Source organism: Phoca vitulina, unplaced genomic scaffold (assembly GCF_004348235.1).
Source record: "Phoca vitulina isolate PV1807 unplaced genomic scaffold, GSC_HSeal_1.0 scaffold6, whole genome shotgun sequence".
NCBI lineage: Eukaryota > Metazoa > Chordata > Mammalia > Carnivora > Phocidae > Phoca > Phoca vitulina.
In genome coordinates, this window is record NW_022589709.1 from 48,836,912 (window position 1) to 48,857,073 (window position 20,162).

General features: G+C 42.2%; 1 protein-coding gene across 1 annotated transcript in view; it reads right to left on the reverse strand.

The window, feature by feature from the left end:
- Window positions 1–19,784, reverse strand: part of JMY (junction mediating and regulatory protein, p53 cofactor) — a 94,028-nt gene extending 74,244 nt beyond the window's left edge. The window contains 1 exon segment of the mRNA XM_032404125.1: window positions 18,155–19,784. Within this exon segment, the coding sequence (XP_032260016.1) occupies window positions 18,155–19,195 (1,041 nt within the window). The 5' untranslated portion in view covers window positions 19,196–19,784.
- Window positions 19,785–20,162: the final 378 nt, after the last annotated feature.

Genomic DNA, 20,162 nt, shown 5'->3' on the forward strand with positions numbered 1-20,162 from the left:
ATAAGCTTAGTTATAATTTATATGCAGAAACCAACAGCCCTGTTATAGTAAAAACAACTAGCAAGGATTCCATTTACAACAGCAACACAAAGAAAAATACTTAGTATTAAACTTACATCTATTAAGAGCCATGTAACTAAAATGTTTAAAAGTACCAAAAGAGGGCGCCTGGGTGGCTCAGTCGGTTAAACCTCTGCCTTCAAGCTCAGGTCATAATCCCAGGAGCCTGGGACTGAGTCCTGTCTCAGGCTCCCTGCTCAAAAGGAACCTGCTTCTCCCTCTCCCTCTGCCATTCCCCCTGCTTGTGCTCTCCGGCTCTATCTCTCTGTCAAATAAATAAATAAAATCTTAAAAAAAAAAAAAAAAGGTACCAAAAGATGATGTAAATAAATGGAAGACTAATAATAAAAATATCAATTCTTAATAAATTAATCTATAAATTTCACATGGTAATAGTTTCTTGACATCTTTATGGCATAAGAAAAGGCCAATTTTAAAGTCACATGGAGGGTGCCTGGGTGGCTCAGTTGTTAAGCGTCTGCCTTCAGCTCAGGTCATGATCCCAGGGTCCTGGGATCGAGTCCCACATCGGGCTCCCAGCTCGGCGGGAAGCCTGCTTCTCCCTCTCCCACTCCCGCTGCTTGTGTTCCTGCTCTCGCTATCTCTCTCTCTCTGTCAAATAAATAAAATCTTAAAAAAAATAAATAAAGTTCACATGGAAAAGTAAGAGGGCAAAATAGAAAAAAAAAAAACTTTTATAAAGAGTAATTGTGGAGAGGGGCAATGGCCTTACCAGGTATTATAAATATTTGATAAAAGTATCAACTACAACGTATTATTGAAGAGCTTACATACATGGAAGTTTACTGCAAAGTATGAATCAATCAAGAAATCATGTGATAACTGTCATTTCATCAGGAAATAAAACAAGTTGGAGTCCTACCTTATTCCCTATACCAAAATAAATTCCAGCTCCATCCAGAAATTTTTTTAAAGAAATTTAAAATGCAAATAACAAAATCATAAAAGTAGGAGAAGATGTGAGGGTTTTTGTTTTTGCTTTAAATAATCTCATCATGGGACACTTTTTAAAGCATGAATCAAAATCCAAAACTATCAAAACAGACTAATAAACTTTGCTGCAAAGTTTTAAACTGGCTACAAAGGCATACAAAATAATATCAAGAAGCTAATTATAAAGTGAAAAGTACTTTCAACACAATTTCCACAAACAATACAGTAGAAATATAGATGAAGTGTAAGGGGTTCAAAGAAATGATTTCTGAACAAATGAAGATTCACTAATAAAAGATTAGCAAAATAAATTACAAACAAACTTTTCACAGGTAAGGTTTTGAAAAATACAAAAAAGGTTTTGAAAATACAGTCTTGTGGGGGCGCCTAGGTGGCTCAATCGGTTAAGCCTCTGCCTTCGGCTCAGGTCATGATCCCAGGGTCCTGGAATGGAACCCCACATGGGCTAACTGCTCAGCGGGGAGCCTGCTTCTCCCTTTCCCCCTGCCACTCCCCCTACTTTGTGCTCTCTCTGTAAAATAAATAAATAAAATCTTAAAAAAAAAAAAAGGGGAAATCGTCTAGGGTTGAAAAGGATGTAGAAACAAAAGGCAACCTCCTTGGGTTTGAGAGCCAGTAAACGGGTATACCTCTACAGAAAACAACTGTATTAAAATGCACATTCTCTTTGACCCAGAAATTCCCTTATAAAAATTTATCCTATAGATATACTTGCACATGTGGGAAAAGATATGCAATTTTAACAGGAACAGCATAAGATGGGGGGGGGTGGGGAAGCTATGTACCAAAACAAATCCTTTCAGTGTAGTATTATTTAGCCATTAAAAGAAATGCAGCCTGTTATGAGAAAAAAAACTACTAGACGCGTCTTTGGAGACAAGGGAAACAAAAGCAGAACTGAACTATTGGGACTTCATCAAGATAAAAAGCTTCTGCACAGCAAATGAAACAATCAACAAAACTAAACAACAACCTACAGAAAGGGAAAAGATATTGGCAAATGACATGTCTGATAAAGGGTTAGTATCCAAAATCTATAAAGAACTTATCAAACTCAACACTCAAAAAAATAATCCAGTTAAGAAATGGGCAGAAGACATGAACATTTTTCCAAAGACATACAGATGGCTAACAGACATGAAAAGATGCTCAACAACACTCAGCATCAGGGAAATGCAAACCCAAACCACAATGAGCTACCACCTCACTCATATCTGTCAGAATGGCTAACATAACAACGCAGGAAACAACAGAAGTTAGCGAGGATGTCGACATAGGGGAACCCTCTCTTACACTGTTAGTGGGAATGCAAACTGGTGCAGCCACTCTGGAAAACAGTATGGAGGTTCCTCAAAAATTTAAAAATAGAGCTACCCTACAACCCAGCAAGTGCACTACTAGGTATTTACCCAAATGATACAAAAATACTAATTTGAAGGAGTACATGCACTCTGATGTTCAGAGCAGCATTATCAACAATAGCCAAATTAAGGAAAGAGCCCAAATGCCCACTGACTGATGAGTGGATAAAGAAGATGTGGTGTGTGTGTATATATATACATATATATGTACATATATATATATACACACACACACACAATGGAATATCACTCAGCCATAAAAAAGAATGAAATCTTGCCATTTGCATCAATGTGGATGGAGCTAGAGTGCATTATGCTAAGCAAAGTAAGTTAGTCAGAGAAAGACAAATACCATATAACTTTACTCAAATGAGGAATTTAGGAAACAAAACAGATGAACATAGGGGAAGGGGGAAAAAAGAGAGAGAGATAAGCAAGTCATAAGAAACTCAACTATAGAGAACAAACAGGGTCGACGGAGGGAGGTGGTGGGGGGATGGGCTAAATGGGTGATGGGCATTAAGGAGGGCACTTGTTCTGATGAGCACTGGGTGTTGTATGTTAAGTGATGAATCACTAAATTCTACACCTGAAACCAATTTTACCATGTGTAAATATAAATAGAATTGAAATAAAAAAAGAAAAAATCTAAGATATAGAAAAGAGTGTATAATATGCTACCATTTGAGTTGTTAAAAAAGTGGAAAATATCTATGTCCTATGTTTCTTTGTATATGTGACTGAATCTGAAAGACACACAAGAAACTCATGAGTGGTTGCCTCTGAGAATAAGAACCACAGACAGGGAAACGGCGGTGAGTGGGGAGTAGATTTACATTCCACTTACACTTTTTTTCAATCATGATCTATCAAGTAAATACATATACTTTTTAAAATATTTTATTTATTTATTTGAGACAGAGAGAGTGCGGGGGTGGGGGGGAGAGCACGAGCAGGGGAAAGGGGTAGAGGGAGAAGCTGACTACCCTGCTGAGCAGGGAGCCTAATGCGGGACTTGATCCCAGGATGCTGCGATCATGACCTGAGCTGAAGGCAGATGCTTAAGCAACTGAGGCCACCCAGGCGCCCCCATATACTTTTTTTTTTTTAAGATTTTATTTATTTATTTGACAGAGAGACACACAGCAAGAAAGGGAACACAAGCAGGAGGAGTGGGAGAGGGAGAAGCAGGCTTCCCGCTGAGCAGGGAGCCCGATGCAGGGCTTAAGCTTCGGATCGTGACCTGAGCCAAAGGCAGACACTTAACAACTGAGTCACCCAGGCGCCCCTAAAGGAAGGTTTTATATTCTATTCCTTCTCCACTTCCCAACCTCTAAAGTATTCTGGCTTACACATAAAAAAAGGAAAAATAAATTATCCCCTTTGGCACAATATCCAAAATATATGTGTACATATAACTTTTCCAAAAGATGAGGTGTAAGAAATATGCAAATGATACATGTTTCTCTTCTTGTGCCTACCTATTATCCAGAAGTAGCTAAATCCTGTGCTGAACCATCTATTTCAAGCTACATCTATTTTAAGTAGAATTATGAAAGTAACAGCAGCTGATCAATTTCTAATCACAGAAAAATCAGTTCTAACTGGTGGCAAAGGTGCTCACCTCCATCATGGCTTACTACCTCAAGGCTGCAGGCATATTAGTAATAACGAGATTAAAGAAGGATAGGATAAGATAACTAGGGAAAAAAGAGTGAATGTGTAATAGCAACAATGAATTAAAATGAATCTTTACAATGAATGATAAACTACCTTTATTTATTTATTTATTAAAGATTTTATTTATTTATTTGACAGAGAGAGACAGCGAGAGAGGGAACACAAGCAGGGGGAGCGGCAGAGGGAGAAGCAGGCTTCCCGCTGAGCAGGGAGCCTGATGCGGGGCTCAATCCCAAGACCCTCAAATGATGACCTGAGCCGAAAGCAGACGCCCAACGACTGAGCCACCCAGGCGCCCCAATAAACTACCTTTATAGTTTTAAAGGCAGTAATTCTCTCCTCGCCAGAAAATGTATATTCACAGCCCTTTATCTTTTATTCCACTTGAAAATGGGAGATTTTCGGGGCGCCTTGGTGGCTCAGTCGGTTAAGCATCTGACTCTTGATTTTGGCTCAAGTCATGATCTCAGGGTCATGAGGTTGAGCCCTGAGTCAGGCTCCATCCCGGCCATGGAGCCTGCTTAAGATTCTCTCCCTCTCTCCTCTCTCTCTCTCCCTCTGCCCCTTCCCTCTGGCTTGCACATGCATGCGCATGCTCTTCCTGTCTCTTTAAAAAAAAAAAAAAAAAGAAAAAAAAGAAAATGGAAAATTTTCCTTGAGATAATGATTTTCTACCAAGTTTTAGGAAAGTAAAACTATTAAAAGAATGAGAAAACAAAACTGTAGAACATCTCTCAATAATAAAGTTCCTGGAGTCATTTACCAGTGATCAAATGCCACCATTCAACAGTAAGACAATCCTCAGACACTAGGCTTCTTTGAGCTCTTCTTACAGAGACACTAAAGTAAATGTAATGCACCAAACAGATACTATTTTCTGCCAACACAAAAACATCAGGTCATGATATGCTTATTAGTTAAATCACAATACCACTCTACGCAGATATATGCAGCTGACAAGACAGAAAATCAGTTATTCTATTCACGTTAATATATTCATATATTATTTCCCACATACTTTATCCTGAAACAGAACGGTACTTTACAAAGGTATTATGCAGCAACTAAATACTCTTGCAGAGAAGCCCAAGGCATCTCACCTAACACTGCTAATTTATTAATTTGTCCTCTTTGCTATAAAGTTTCATGTTTTTCCAACATTAGATTACCTTAAAACCAATTATAACTTCAACTGGCCATCTATTTTAATCTAAGCATCTGAAAATAATATTAAAGTAAATGCATTTTAAACCTTCACAAAAGACGCAATTTACTATAAACATTAGACTTTTTATTTTTAGTCTAAACCACTTCCTATAATCTATGATAAAAGAATTTTACTGAGGGGCGTCTGGGTGGCTCAGTCGTTAAGTGTCTGCCTTCGGCTCAGGTCATGATCCCAAGGTCCTGGGATCGAGCCCCGCATCGGGCTCCCTGCTCAGCGGGAAGCCTGCTTCTCCCTCTCCCACTCCCCCTGCTTGTGTTCCTCTCTCGCTGTGTCTCTGTCAACTAAATAAATTAAATCTTTATTAAAAAAAAAAGAATTTAACTGATAAAAGAATATAATCACTAACCTATTATAACAGGTTTCTATTTTGCTAACCAAAACTGACAAAACCCAGGGAATAAGCTGAGCTGCAGACATTTGTAGGTTATCAACTGCAAAATGTGCAAGGTGCTATAAATAATACACACACAAAAAAAAGAGTACAAAGAAATTGGAAAGAACTGGATTATTTAGGATTAAGGATGTTTGCCATGTATAGGGAAGGCCTGAATTTAAAATATGGAAAATGCAGGTTTGCTAAATGAAAAGATTCACTGATGGACACAAACTGAGTCAGAATGTAGATGGATCTGAATGAGAATTACAACACGCCTGACAGAAGAATGAAAGGGCTGAAGTGCCGCTAACACAATATGGAGATGCTCATAGCAGAATGCAGAGGAAAAAAGAACAGGCAGGGAAAGGGGCCTAGAAATAGCAAGTTGAATTGAATTATTTCTGCTTCAAGACCTGACACATTGGGGTGCCTGGGTGGCTCAGCGGTTGAGCAGTTGAGCGTCTGCCTTGGGCTCAGGTCATGATCCCAGGGTCCTGGGATCGAGCCCCACATCGGGCTTCCTGCTCAGCGGGAGGTCTGCTTCTCCCTCTCCCTCTCCCCCTGCTTGTGTTCCCTCTCTCACTGTGTCTCTCTCTGTGAAACAAAAAAATAAAATCTTAAAAAAAAAAAAAGACCTGACACATCTCTTGCAATTTTAGAAAGTTATTTTGCTTTATTGATTCACTTAAAAGAAATGAAGCACAACTGCATAAAGCATCAATTAAACATATTAGCCTAATAAGAACACTTCTCTTTCCCTTCTTTCTAAACTTCCCTAATGGATACTTTTTTTTTGCCTCCCTTGATCTAATCGTGATAAGAAATAGGCTCTTAACCTCTGAGGTCTCACTTATCTGAAACAAAACTCTGCTTTTTGCAAAATTTTTCTAGGGCAAGGACTGAGAGACTTTCTACTGGGTTCTTAAAGGAGTCAGTGACAACAGTTAAAAAAAATTTTTTTAGGGGTGCCTGGGTGGCTCAGTCGTTGAGTGTCTGCCTTCGGCTCAGGTCATGGTCCCGGAGTCCTGGGATCGAGCCCCGCGTCGGGCTCCCTGCTCTGCGGGGAGTCTGCTTCTCCCTCTCCCACTCCCCCTGCTTGTGTTCCCTCTCTTGCTGTGTCTCTCTCTGTCAAATAAATAAAAAATTAAAAAAATTTAAAAAAAAATTTTTTAAAGACTCCCTATAATCACTGCAACAGAGAAAACTACAAAACAACAACCCTGCACGCACCACTTTTTCCCCAATCATCTTCAACTTGGTTTCTTTTTTTTTTTTTTTTAAAGATTTTATTTATTTATTTGAGAGAGAGAGAATGAGAGAGAGAGCACATGAGAGGGGGGAGGGTCAGAGGGAGAAACAGACTCCCTGCCGAGCAGGGAGCCCGATGTGGGACTCGATCCAGGGACTCCAGGATCATGACCTGAGCCGAAGGCAGTCGCTCAACCAACTGAGCCACCCAGGCGCCCTTCAACTTGGTTTCTATGCCAGTCATCATTCCAGTGGAGGAGATAGGAAGACACCTTCTGTGCTTCATTCTGGAGTTCCCATCCTGTACCTTCCCAGTCAGAATTAGTTCAAGTTAGTTCAAGCTCAATCCTCTCTAACTTCAGGATTATAGGACTGCCACTATCCTTGAAGATCACGGAATAATTTTTAAAGCCGTAGATATAAAATTTAGAAGCTAAACTCTCCTGTGTATAGTTCTTCCCTACTCTAATCTGTCAAACCCAAGACAGAATGCCTTATATTTTTTATGTATTTAGAAAGATGTTTAAGAAGCAACGTAATAAAATCTACAAATATCTTCACTATTAAGTTATTGTTAAGACATTCAAGTAATTAACTGCTTGTGAAAAGGAGTGACTCAGGACTAGCACTAGGGTGCTCAGGTGGGGGAGGCCTAACCCAGCAATGAAACAGAATCTGTGGCCCTTGGAACTTCCCTTAGGTCTATCAAATCTGTTTCTTCAACTGAAAGTAAAGACTAAAGCCAAACATATTTTCCACATTCACAAAGCACACTGCTCAATTCTATTCTTATTCTGTAAAACTGTTGTATCATTTCTATATTATTTTGTATGTTAATCACTGATTATCTGTTAATATTGTTTAATGCTGAAACCCAGTTTTACAAAGTATAAGGGCTAATGACAGTAATAACTCATTCTGAAATTTTAAACATTGATTTCTAGATTCTTTACTCCATAGAGAAGTGGTACATCTTATTTCATTTTACTCCTGGGGAAACACATACCTCTAATCAAAATGTTAGCTACATGCATACATGTCATGTAAAGAAGCCAACTTTTTGAAGATCAAAGAACACCTATCTACTGAGCACCAACTGTATCCAGAGGCACTGGGGAATTTGAGGCATTAGAGAACAGTAGCAAGAAAATCCATCTTTGGGGGCGCCTGAGTGGCTCAGTTGGTTAATCTACTGTCTTCGGCTCAGGTCATGATCCTGGAGCCCTGGGATCGAGTCCTGCATCCGGCTCCCTGCTCAGCAGGGAGTCTGCTTCTCCCTCTGACCCTCCCCCCCACCATGTGCTCACGCACTCTCTCTCTCTCTCATTCTCTCTCTTTCAAATAAGTAAATAAATAATCTTAAAAAAAAAAAGAAAGAAAGAAAATCCATCTTTGTCTCCTAGGAGCTATAATGCATTTTAAAAGGCAGGAATTGTTCACAAAGAGAAAAACACAGGGCAGCAGTTGTGGATGATATCAGCCATATGTATCATAAGGCTTCTCTGATCTCTGGATTTCTAAGAGAAATTCCTCTGACAGAGGTCAGAAATGACTTTCTGTGAGGAGGCATTTAATCTGGCCCTGGAAAGAAGGGTAGTTAGACAAAAAAAGGAAGACATTAGAGGGTGGTCTCCTGTATAGTGGAACATGGGTTATTGTGAGTTCAGCAAATAATGGGTAAATGAGCTTGGCTACAATAATGAAAGGTTCATGTAGAGAAGAAAGAGTTAAGACTGCAGGCTAACCAAAATATGGATGCCTTTGAATGCCAGGAATCTGGCCTCTGTCTACAGGACAACGGTAAGCAATGGAAGAGTACAGTTTGTTCTGTGTGTGTGTTTAGTTCTTTAGTTCTAAAATCAATATTTAATATTTCTGAATTGGTATGCATTTACAAATCAATGTGTACATATAACAGTGTTTCTTTTTCTACACTGAAGAACACCTGTCTTAAAATCAAACGTGTCATAATCAATGGCTTCTTAAAACCAACAAACACCAGATTTGGAAGAAATGAATAACAGTTCTGGGAATTGAGGGAGTGAGGCATTTTCAGGGAAATAGCAAAGACTCGGATTAAAGGCACTGCTCCACAGAGATGCACACACCAAGTCAGGGATGGCAGGTGGGAGGATGCACTCTGGATAAACGGAATGAACAGAAGTTCAGCAGAGCATCCAGATGCAACTGAAAGTTGGAAATCCTGGACTTAGAACTCTAGGATGAGAGATGACCACAGGGCAGAAGGAGAGTAAAACTCTTAACATCTTAAGACTCCAGGGGCACACACCCAAACATGCACAGAAACACCAGTTTTAAAAACAACGTATTCACACACTACATGAAAAACTGACAAAAATCGATGATTTTTGAAGACTCAAAAACTTTACCTCCAAAAACCCTGATCTGTGACACAACAGTGACGTGCTGTAATCCTCCCTTTACCAATTTATTCCATTGTGCTTTCCAAGATGGCTACTTGATTCTAAAAGTATTGCAGTATATCCACCCTGCTGTACTAGAAAAGAGGTTTAGGAGTATCTCCAGAAAAAAAGCCATTTGCAGGGGTGCCTGGATGCCTCAGTCAGTTAAGCATCTGCCTTTGGCTCAGATCATGATCCCAGGATCCTAGGATCAAGCCTCACGTCAGGCTCCCTGCTCAGCAGTCAGGCTCCCTGCTCAGTGGGGATTCTGCTTCTCCCTCTCCCTCTGCCCCTCCTGTTCCTTCTTTCTCTCTCTCTCTCTCAAATTCTGTCTCACATTAGAGCTTCATGTATCATATATGTACAAATTTAAATGAGTGTCCTTTAGGATTACCATGTTCTCTAATTACATACAACATTGTTAATTACAGTACATGTAAATACCGTATACGTACATAATCAAGGTTTTCCAAAAACAATCAGCAGCCAGACACTGTTAATAAAGTATTTTGTCCAGTGATGAGACACTGACCAAGTATTTCAGTTTGCCAATATCAGTTAGCTTCTCTCCCTGTCTACAGGAAAGAAGATGGCCCAATGGTTAAGAAAGCAGGATAGGTTCAGTTAGGCTTGGATTTGAGTCTGGTTCACTTATATGCCAGATATGTTATCTTATGCAAATTTATCTGATCTCTCTGAACCTGTTTCCTCTACTGTAAAATCCCTACCTCTTAGTTTGATATGAAGATTAACATTAAGAGTTCACATTTACCAGGTGTTTGCTGGGTACACAGCACTGCTCTAGGTACTGACATAAAACCTATTTTTAAAGGCAGCAGTATTCTCTCACTTTACAGAAGTTGCAGCTAAGGAAATATGACAATTAGGTAGGCCCATATTCACAAAGCTATCAGGTAGAGGAGCCAAGACTCAAAACTCAAAAACTACCTCTTAACTCCTATCTACATGCTAATCGAGATAATTTAAAGACCTCAGCACAGTGGTAGAGCCACAGGAAGCATTCAATAAAGGTTACTCTGATGACTGAAAATTTAAAACCTTGACTATTTCACTACACACAGGTCCCTCTTAGTCATGGCCCCACTGGTGTCAATAAAGAGAAGATAGACTCACCTAGATAGGAAGGTGAAGAGGAAGAAAGGCTTAAAAAAATAATTTTAGTAACTAAACATTTGCTTTGTAAATGTAACTTCAAGTTATCAAATGGAAAAGCAGTTTTAATACTAGAAACCATAGGGAAATGTACCAAAGCCTGGGGGGATGAGAGGGGGGGAAACACCTTCAGAACAAGTAATGAACAAAGTGAGGACAAGAAAACAAATATAAGAACAGGAAGAAACACTTCTGCCCTCTTCTAATGCCCTCTGCAGCCAAAAATGATTTAGGGCTTTTTCAAAGCCTTAAAAAACTCGAGCAAAATTAGAAGTGCCGCAACTTCAACAGTCTGAGCAGCTTACAGTAGGGAGACCTAAACCTGGATACAAGCACATGAAACAAGTGGCTCTGGTTCCAACACTTGCCATACTGTGCCTGTAAACTACCCTGGGGATCCTTAACGTCTAACCTTGGTCTTACCTTGGACCAACGACCTTAAGTGACAGCCTTGAGGTCAAGCTACTAGTATCAGAATTGGACAAAAATAGATTTTACTGAGCCACATTCAATAAATTTTCTTCCCCTAAGCACTTACCATAGACAGTGTAGAGCTTCTTGGGGAAAAAAAAAAAAAATACCGTGCCTCAAAAAACAAACAAAAACCCTGCCTCAACTAATTCCTAACAGCAGGCCAATTTGATAACCAACTGTATTTAAAACTTCTTCTGGAGCAGGGGCGCCTGGGTGGCTCAGTCGTTAAGCGTCTGCCTTCGGCTCAGGTCATGATCCCAGGGTCCTGGGATCGAGCCCCACATCTGAGCTTTCTGCTCAGCGGGAAGCCTGCTTCTCCCTCTCCCACTCCCCCTGCTTGTGTTCCCTCTCTCGCTGTCTCTCTGTCAAATAAATAAATAAAATCTTAAAACGTCTTCTGGAGCAAATGAGCGTTTTTGCTTATCACTGTAGTCTCCCTATGTTTATGTTACCTGAATGCACTAATAATTTGTTGAATAAACTAAGCCTGTAGCCATCACCCTCAAACCCTAAAGTTAAAAATAAAAACCCCACATCACTAAGTGAACTTCATACATTTATCCTTAAAACCATTCTCCGACCATCAGGCCTATTTTTATTTCACAGCCTATACTACAAAACCTTCACTACAGTATGAAAAGAGTCTATCATATGCAATTATAAACATATAAAATTTAAAATTCAAGGACAAGCACAGGGGCACCTGGGTGGCTCAGTCGGTTGGCTCGGGTCCTCGTCAGGAGTCATGGGATGGAGTCCCGTAGCCAGCCTGGTTGCTCAGCAGAGTCGGCTTGGGATTCTCCTCCTCTCCCCCTGCCCTTCCCCCACACTCTCCCTCTCTTTAAATCTTTAAAAAAATAAAATCCAAGGACAAACATAAAAGGGCAATTTTCCACATTTAAGAAAACTCATTAAATTTTCCAGCTTCTTGCCGAATGAATCCTTCTCTGCCTTTGTGGAGCTTTAATAACTTACTCTGTGTTAAGGCTACTTAGTATTAACAGTCCACTACAAGAGGCTTGAAAGGCCAAATAAACTTCATCACCCCTATCAGAAAACAGCACCAAGAACTATTAGTCTTCATTACATTCTCTTAGCATTGCAACTTAAATTTTTCCCCATCAACAACTGAGGGAACTGGGCAGATTAAAGGGGAGCACATCTGGCCTATTCAAGAGTGAAAAGAGCCACGGGAAACTTTCCATTACAAAAAAGTAAGCACATAGGCATTTAACCATCATTGGAAGGGAAGGCTACCTTTTTTTTTTTTTTTTTTTTTAAGATTTTATTTATTTGAGAGAGAGAGCATGAGAGGGAGGAGGGTCAGAGGGAGAAGCAGACTCCCTACTGAGCAGGGAGCCCGATGCGGGACTCGATCCCGGGACTCCAGGATCATGACCTGAGCCGAAGGCAGTCGCTTAACCAACTGAGCCACTCAGGCGCCCGGGAAGGCTACCTTTTGCTTTCAATTCCCACTTCCAGCAATATTCCACAGTCAATGAAAGGTCAAATAAAGCAGCAATGGAGAACAGTGAGAGACTGATTACAGTTACAGGTGAAGATCTGGGGAGTGAAGATTGCTAATTCAAACACAGCAACTGTTACGTTTAACAAACCAAACTGCCCACTCACCTTCTCCGTTCTACCTCCCCCCAACTCACATTGGTCAAATGTTTGTCCAAGTCGGCCTTGTTTTAGCAAGGAGGAAACATGCCTGATTTCAAGTCTGTGAAACATCTGGTGGATGGGGCATCATGTGATGTTAAACAGCGAGCAGAGAAAGCAGCACGTAAAGCAGTTATGACGAAGACTGCTGCTATCCTGCCACCAGCCTCCATGTTTCTGCACTATAGATGCACTAACCGAAAAGGATCTATTCATCTTTTTTCTATACTTCTCTCTCTTTTCAGTGACGTGAAAAATGGCCCAGTTTATTTGGGCACAGGAATGAAGAAAATGATTAATATATGTCATTGTTTTCATGGCCTCTGCCTTTCAAGTCTTTCATCATAACTTCCAAGAATCCTACAAAATTCACTTAGCTTCATTATTCCTTAACTCTGTGTGCACTATTTTTATGGGAATACACAGCCATAACAGCTCTCTCAGATGCAACTACATTACGTCTTTCCTGAGTCTGCTTCTACTATTTATACCTCATCACGGGTCAAGGCACACTATCCCAATGAAAGGCCAGCATCCTCGGGCTCCGAAAAGACTATTATTTCTCTAACATATACGGTTGGGATTGGTTGGGATATCAGTGTGGCTCCAGGGTTTTATAAATAATCTTAGTTTTTCAGAAAAATTACAAAAGTCATAATTGGTTGGAGAGATGATAAGCATTCTTTCTAGAGCTCTCTGCCCCTTATGTTAAATAACCTCAGAAGTCAGGAGTTATTTACAGCTGAGTCATTTTAAGATACAAAGGAGGGGCGCCTGGGTGGCTCAGTTGGTTGGGCGACTGCCTTCGGCTCAGGTTATGATCCTGGAGTCCCAGGATCGAGCCCCACATCGGGCTCCCCGCTGAGCAGGGAGTCTGTTTCTCCCTCTAACCCTCCCCCCTCTCATGTATTCTCTCTCATTGTCTCTCTCTCAAATAAATAAATAAAATCTTAAAAAAAAAAGATACAAAGGATATTAAATCTTAAGATATCCTTTAAGTATCTTCTCCATTTGCCTGTTTTAAAAAGGTTAACTAAGCAGGTCACAGAAGTGTTGAGTTCTATTTGGAAGCCAGGTCTTTCTGACTCCAAGCACTAGGCAGGCTCTGTCTATAGCATGCCTTACATGGCTACTTACAAAAACACATGCTGCTCTTTTGTTTGTTTTACTAGCAGTAAGTTAAAATCAAGTGGGAAGAAGTTAGCTGAGCAATTGTATACACATAATCTCTTCTCCAAAGAGAACCCTATTTTAGATCCTAATCAAGCCTACCATCATAGTTAAGGTTCACTATCTAAAGGACCACAACTATCTCAACAATAGTTGTCCTTATACAGAAACCACTATTTACAAAATCCAGGTCATCAAACGTAAGTAAGCCAAGGTATGGGTCACCCATGCACATACACTATAATATGATCCTCAGCTCTGACCAACAACTAAGACTATCTGAACAACTGAAACCATCCCAAGGGGCCTCGCTGGCACTTGATTCATTCACAGATTGGGTGCCTTCTATATAAATAGCGCTCCTTACAGCAAACCCTTGTAAAAGTCAAAAACAAGCCTACCATGTAATAAATTTCAAATTTCATTTAAGATTAAGGCCCTAAGTAGCACACAACCTTACAATTCCTATGTTATCTGAAAATGTTTCATTAGTGGGGCACCTGGGTGGCTCAGTCAGTTAAGCATCTGACTCTTGGTTTCAGCTCAGGTCATTATCTCATGGGTTGTGGGATCCAGCCCCGTGTCAGGCTCCTGGCTCAGCAGGAAGTCTGCTTGCAAGATTCTCTCCTGCCCCTCCCTCCTCCCTCTCTCAAAATGAATAAATAAATCTTTAAAACTAAATAAAAATTTCTCATTAGTATTATATAAATTATAGCTTCTCACAAACTATCATTTCCAGTCAATTGACCAAATTTGTGAATCATTAACAAAAACGTTTAGCAGACAACTTAGTGTTTTATTCTTCAATATTTCACAAAGATATAGAAGTACTTCTTATAACCCCATATTAAATCATAAGTATATTCTAAAACTTTAACTCCAATAGAAGTTATGCCCAAAGCTTAAGAAGCAAATGATTTACAATTATGGTTTTAAAGCTCTTTCTGAAGAACACCTTAAAGAATTTGATAAAAGCCTCTCTCCAAAAATGCAAATCATATAAAACTTAGCATGCTACTTTATGGCACCCCATTAAAGTCCATCTATAGCTCCCCTCAATTTAGAGGGAATTCACGAACCCCAGATAAAGACCTCTTATTTAGAAAGTTATTTACAGTTTTAAAAGATTTTACTCTCAGTTTCTAAACAGCATGGTCCCTTATGTGGAATTTACATCTATCAATATATAAAATTTTATTTACCCAGAGCTTTAACTCAAAAAGACCCTTCTTCCAAATCCTTTGAATTCTTGTAATACTAAAAAGCAACAACAACAACAACAACAAAAACAAGAACACCTCTTATGTCCTTGGTCCACAAATATTAAGAGTGCTCACAAGATGTGTGACCCTGAACTAGGGATGGCAAAGAGAATTCCAAGATACTGTCAAGGCCAGTGACCTTGAGAAGTTTACAGTCTACTTGCACAGTCTGTTCTACTAAAAACAAAACAAAACAAAACACCTCCTTTCCACAATTTACTGACCATTTTGAACAAAAACAGGTGTGGCCTTTAAGCTGAAGGCTTTAAATAGATAGGAAATGGAATACTGGGAGGAAAAAAAAGCAGAAAACAGATCCAGATAAATTAAAGAAGGAAAAAAAAAACCCCAAAAGTCTAAATTTTCTAAATAACCTATACCTAAGAATGTGTTTGATTTACCAGATATACCTGGCTTGAACACCTTTATAACCACTCCCACACAATTGGGAACAAAAAAATCATTAAATTAGATGTAATTACTAAATTTAACAAAATCAGTAATACAAAAATGACACAATTTCTATATTTTCCCTAAAGAAAGTTACTGCAAACTATTTTAAGCAGCTAAGAAAAAACAAAAAAAAACCATGGCTGCCATCCTCTTACACTCCCGTTATCAAGCCTACAGCAGAAGTCACTAATTAATCACACCCCTATCTCCCTACTGAGCTTCATTTCTTTCAATATAAACTTCCAGTAAATATCAGGGTGAGCATTATAACTGAGTCTATTTGTTGTCATGGTAATTATTTTTCAAATACTGTTCAAATCAACTAAATGAAGCACCAAAAATTTATATATTTAATGTGCAATGAATTTATAATAAACTTCATTTGAGTTGCCTTCCAGAACACAAAATACTCTTATAAAACTTTAAATTTCTCTGTTAAAGAGAACGCAACATCATGGTCAATATAACCTTAATTAGGAAAAGATATTCTTTTAAAACTGTAACCCTCCACCCCCATGAAAGAGTTCCAGAAAACTGTAATTAACTGTATTTTTTGGCAACTCTCATTTTTGACCCTATTTGAATGAAACCAGACAAAATTACTTTCTCGAGTACCAATAAAATTAAAACTAAACAAGTCTACGTCATTTAGAGATACAAGAAATACAAAGTTTATGGGCGCCTAGGTGGCTCAGTCGGTTAAGCACCTGACTTTGGCTCGGGGTCCTGGGATTGAGGCCGGTCAGGCTCCCTGCTCAGCACAGAGTCTGCTTCTGCCTCTGCCCGCAGCCTGCCAGCTCGTGTGCACTCTCTTGCTAATAAATAAAAACCTTAAAATATATATATACAAAGTTTAACAAGAAAGTATGACAAAGAAATATTAATTTTGTCCACACCGTTTAAAAGAAATACAGGTCAATATTAACAAAACTCTAAAAAGAATATATGTGACCATTTAAAATTTATCACTTCATTCCAAAAAGAATTAAGGTAGAACACAGATTCCAAAAGTAGATGATAAAGAGGGAATTAGGGGCGCCTGGGTGGCTCAGTCGGTTAAGCGTCTGCCTTCCGCTCAGGTCATGATCCCAGAGTTCTGGGAGCCTGTGAGGGGCTCCCTGCTCAGTAGGGAGTCTGCTTCTCCCTCTCCCCCCCGTCCCCCCCCCCCCCCACTCATGCATGAACACAAGCACTCTATCAAATAAATAAAATCTTAAAAAAAAAATAAAAAGCAAAGAGGGAAATAAAAACATCCCTAGGATTCTAGGATAGCATTACCAGGTGGGTGATGCTTAGCACAAAGTAAACTAACAGGAAAGAGTGAAAACCTGGATTCAGGAAGTTGTAGGAGAGCACTGTGGGTTAAGTAAGGAAAAAAAAAATTCCTTATGCCCCAAATCTAGCAATGAAAAATACAGGCGATTCCATGCAGAAACAAGGAGGTACGAGCTTCCTAGCCTTAATAGGATTCGAGTCTTTTATAAACACAGGCAAGGTTAACAGATGACAACACAATGTCAGGAATATAAACACCATAAAAAGGGGCATTTCCCGACGCCACCTCTAACCTCAACTGGTACTAATACTAAAAATAATAGCTTTGAGGAAGTATCTGTTCGTGCCCATTAGGAAAACTAAAGTATCTATATATTTTTAAAGATTTTTTAAGTAATCTCTACACCCAACATGGGGCTCAAATCCACAACCCCAAGATCAAGAGTTGCAGGGTTTATTGACTGAGCCAGCCAGGTGACCCAAAAACTAAACTATATTTTAAAATACTTTTTTTTTTGGTACAGTTCTTTCAGGAGAAGCTGTTGGGTAGGCATGACCTCAAATTATATCTATCCTACAAACCATGGACCTCCTCATATATACCCATGCAGACCTCTTCCATTATTTCCTGTAATTTTAAGTGTAAGGCAGTTTGAAAATGCTTTGTACTACTTTTACAAGTACAAAAGTATAATAAACATTCCTGCCCAAGACCTTTTTTTCTCCCTAAAACAAGAGTTAAACATCAGCCAGCTATAAAGACTCGAGATTATGCATACGCCTTTAAAAAATACATTCATATGGTGCTTTTTGATTTGGACAGTCTACTCATTTGAAGGAAAATGAATTTAAAATTTGCCTAAGTTGCCAAACTACAAACGGAGATTAAAAAAAAAGACCAACTGTATTCCCTGCGACAAATATATTTTAAGTAAATTAACAGGACATCAGAAAAGTAGGGTTAATTATTTGGAAAGTTATTGGTGGAAAGGCAAAAGAGAAACGAATGCTGGGTCGCCTTTTTTCGGAGTGGCTTTAATCTTACTTGCAGCACTGAGTAGTAAACACACCACTTATTATACAGAACCTATTTGATGAATGGGAAGAGGAAATCTAAAGACTTAAAGTTTCTTCAGAGGACCAATTAAGAAAAGCCACGGTTCTCCCACCATTGAAAGGAATTAAGGGGCTGACTGGTAAGGAACCCATCTTCCTCCGCTTTTCCTGTCCAGAAGAAAAAGTCTCCCAAATTGTCACAGCCCGGACTGAGGCTCCAGCCTCCGGCAGTGAGTACCCAAAAGCAATGACTGGAGCCCAGACTAGGTTCTTACCTCCTGGATGCGCTTCCTGGCCCGCTGAAGCACTTCTTCGTAGCCCTTCTGCCGCAGCTCGCTAAGACTTTCGTAATACTCCTCGGGATCGTCGGTCTCAGTGAAAAGTACCTGGGAGAGGATCTTCCAGCCGCAGGTGTCCAGGCCATGGCCCAGGTAGACCTGGAGCTGGTAACACAGAGTGTCGATCTCCTGCTCGGTCATCTCTGGAGCGCCCCCGAACAGCACGGTCCACATGCCAGAGGGCTCCTCGGGGAATACGGGCAGGCACTGTTCCAGCTGCGAGTTCACAGAACACAGCTGCTGGTGCACAGCACGCAGATCCTGGAAGGAGAAGAGCCCGGCCCAGCTACACTCCTCGGCCGGGGACTCCAGCTCGGTAGTGGAAGGCGGCTGCTCTGTGTCTGAGAGCGCCAGGGCCGCCGGGGCCACCTCGTCCTCCCTCAACATTTCTAGCACCTCTATCTCCTCGGAAACCGCCCCACAAGTGCTCACTACTCGCACGGAGGACACCGGGGCCTCCCTGGACGCCGGCGGGGCTGCTGCTGTAGCGGCCCCCGCCACATCTTTACCTTCAGATCTCCTTCGAACCGGGCTGGTCTTGGCCCGCACTGGGCTCCTGAGGGGGCTCTCCGCCCCTTTGCCGGCGGGACACCGCAGCAACGGGTCCCCCCGAAGGCTGCGCGCGCTCCCCGGAGAGCCGCCCTCCCCCCAGGCCGGGCTCCTCCGGGGCCCCGGGCTCCTACCCAGAGTCGCAGAGGCAGTGGCCTCGGGCCGGCTCTTGCCCGCTGGGCTGCCTGGCCCGCGGGTCCCGTCCGACGCGGGTGCTCCGGGCTCAGCGCCCCCTCGTGCCCCCGCCTGCTCCCGGGAGCCGCTCCTCTGCCTCTGGGCCGTCCGGTTGTGGCAGGTTATGGCAAACTTGCCCTCAATCTCGTTCCAGGCCACAATGAAGACGAACTTGTGCTTCTCGCGCTCGTCGAACACATGGGGCCGCACGGCCACCCAGTCCGACTCGAGCGTCTCCTCCAGCGCGAACGACATGGTGGCTCCGGTGCCAGGCCGCGGGGGAGGCGCCGCTGGCCCTGCCCGCTCGAAGACTCACCGGCTGGCTGCACCGCGCCCCCCGCTCACCCTCGCTGAGCGCCTTCGGCCATCTTAGCGCGCCAGCCGGCTCTCCCCGCTTACTCGCCCGGCCCTCCTCACTTGAACCCGCCGCGCTCCTTTGTGGCGCGGCTCGCGGGAAAGACAATACGCGTCCCCGGAGCAGGTAGTTCACATGGTCACGTGCGGCTGAATCTGTTTACAAGCCCAGTGCTGCGGCAGCGCCTCGCGCCCGTCCCGGCCGCCCCCAGCGCGAGGCCGCGGTGCTGCGTCTGCGGCTCTCGGAAGGTGAGGAGCGGGTCCCGCGGGGCCGGGCAGGCCGGTTAGGCAGTAGGGGCCGGCGATGTGTGCGTCTCCGCCGCTCGTCCAGGGCGATCTCCCCGCCCCTCCTCCTTCTCCTCCTCTTCCCGACCGCCCGGAGCCGGCCTGACGGATAGACGCGTCTCCTAAACTGTAACCCTCAGTATCGCCACAATGTTGCCATTTGGCTGCTGACGTAGGCTGCTCCACGAGGGACGTAAACACGGGCACGTGCCGCACGCTGGTGACGCGGCGGCGGCGGCGGCGGCGCGCACACCCCGCCCGCGCGCGCGCCGGCACCGCCCCTCCCCGTCCCGCGTCCCCCGCCCGCGAGCGGCCGCGGGCCGGACTCCTTCCTTCCGCGCAGCCTCCTTTCCCAGCGGCTTGGGCAGGCTCTCCGCAGGCTGCCGGTTCAGAAGACGGTGAGCGTGGTACGTGTGCTTTGCGGGACAAATGGCCTCTGAGCCTCCTGGGGGAAAAAAACTGTAGGAATTGAGATTTTTCCAACTCCAGCCAATCAAAGGGACCCTGAAATGTAAATGTGCCTCCTTTCGCCCGGGGGGAGTCGGTATAGGTAACGCCTATATTCGGGAAAGTGCTCTGTAAC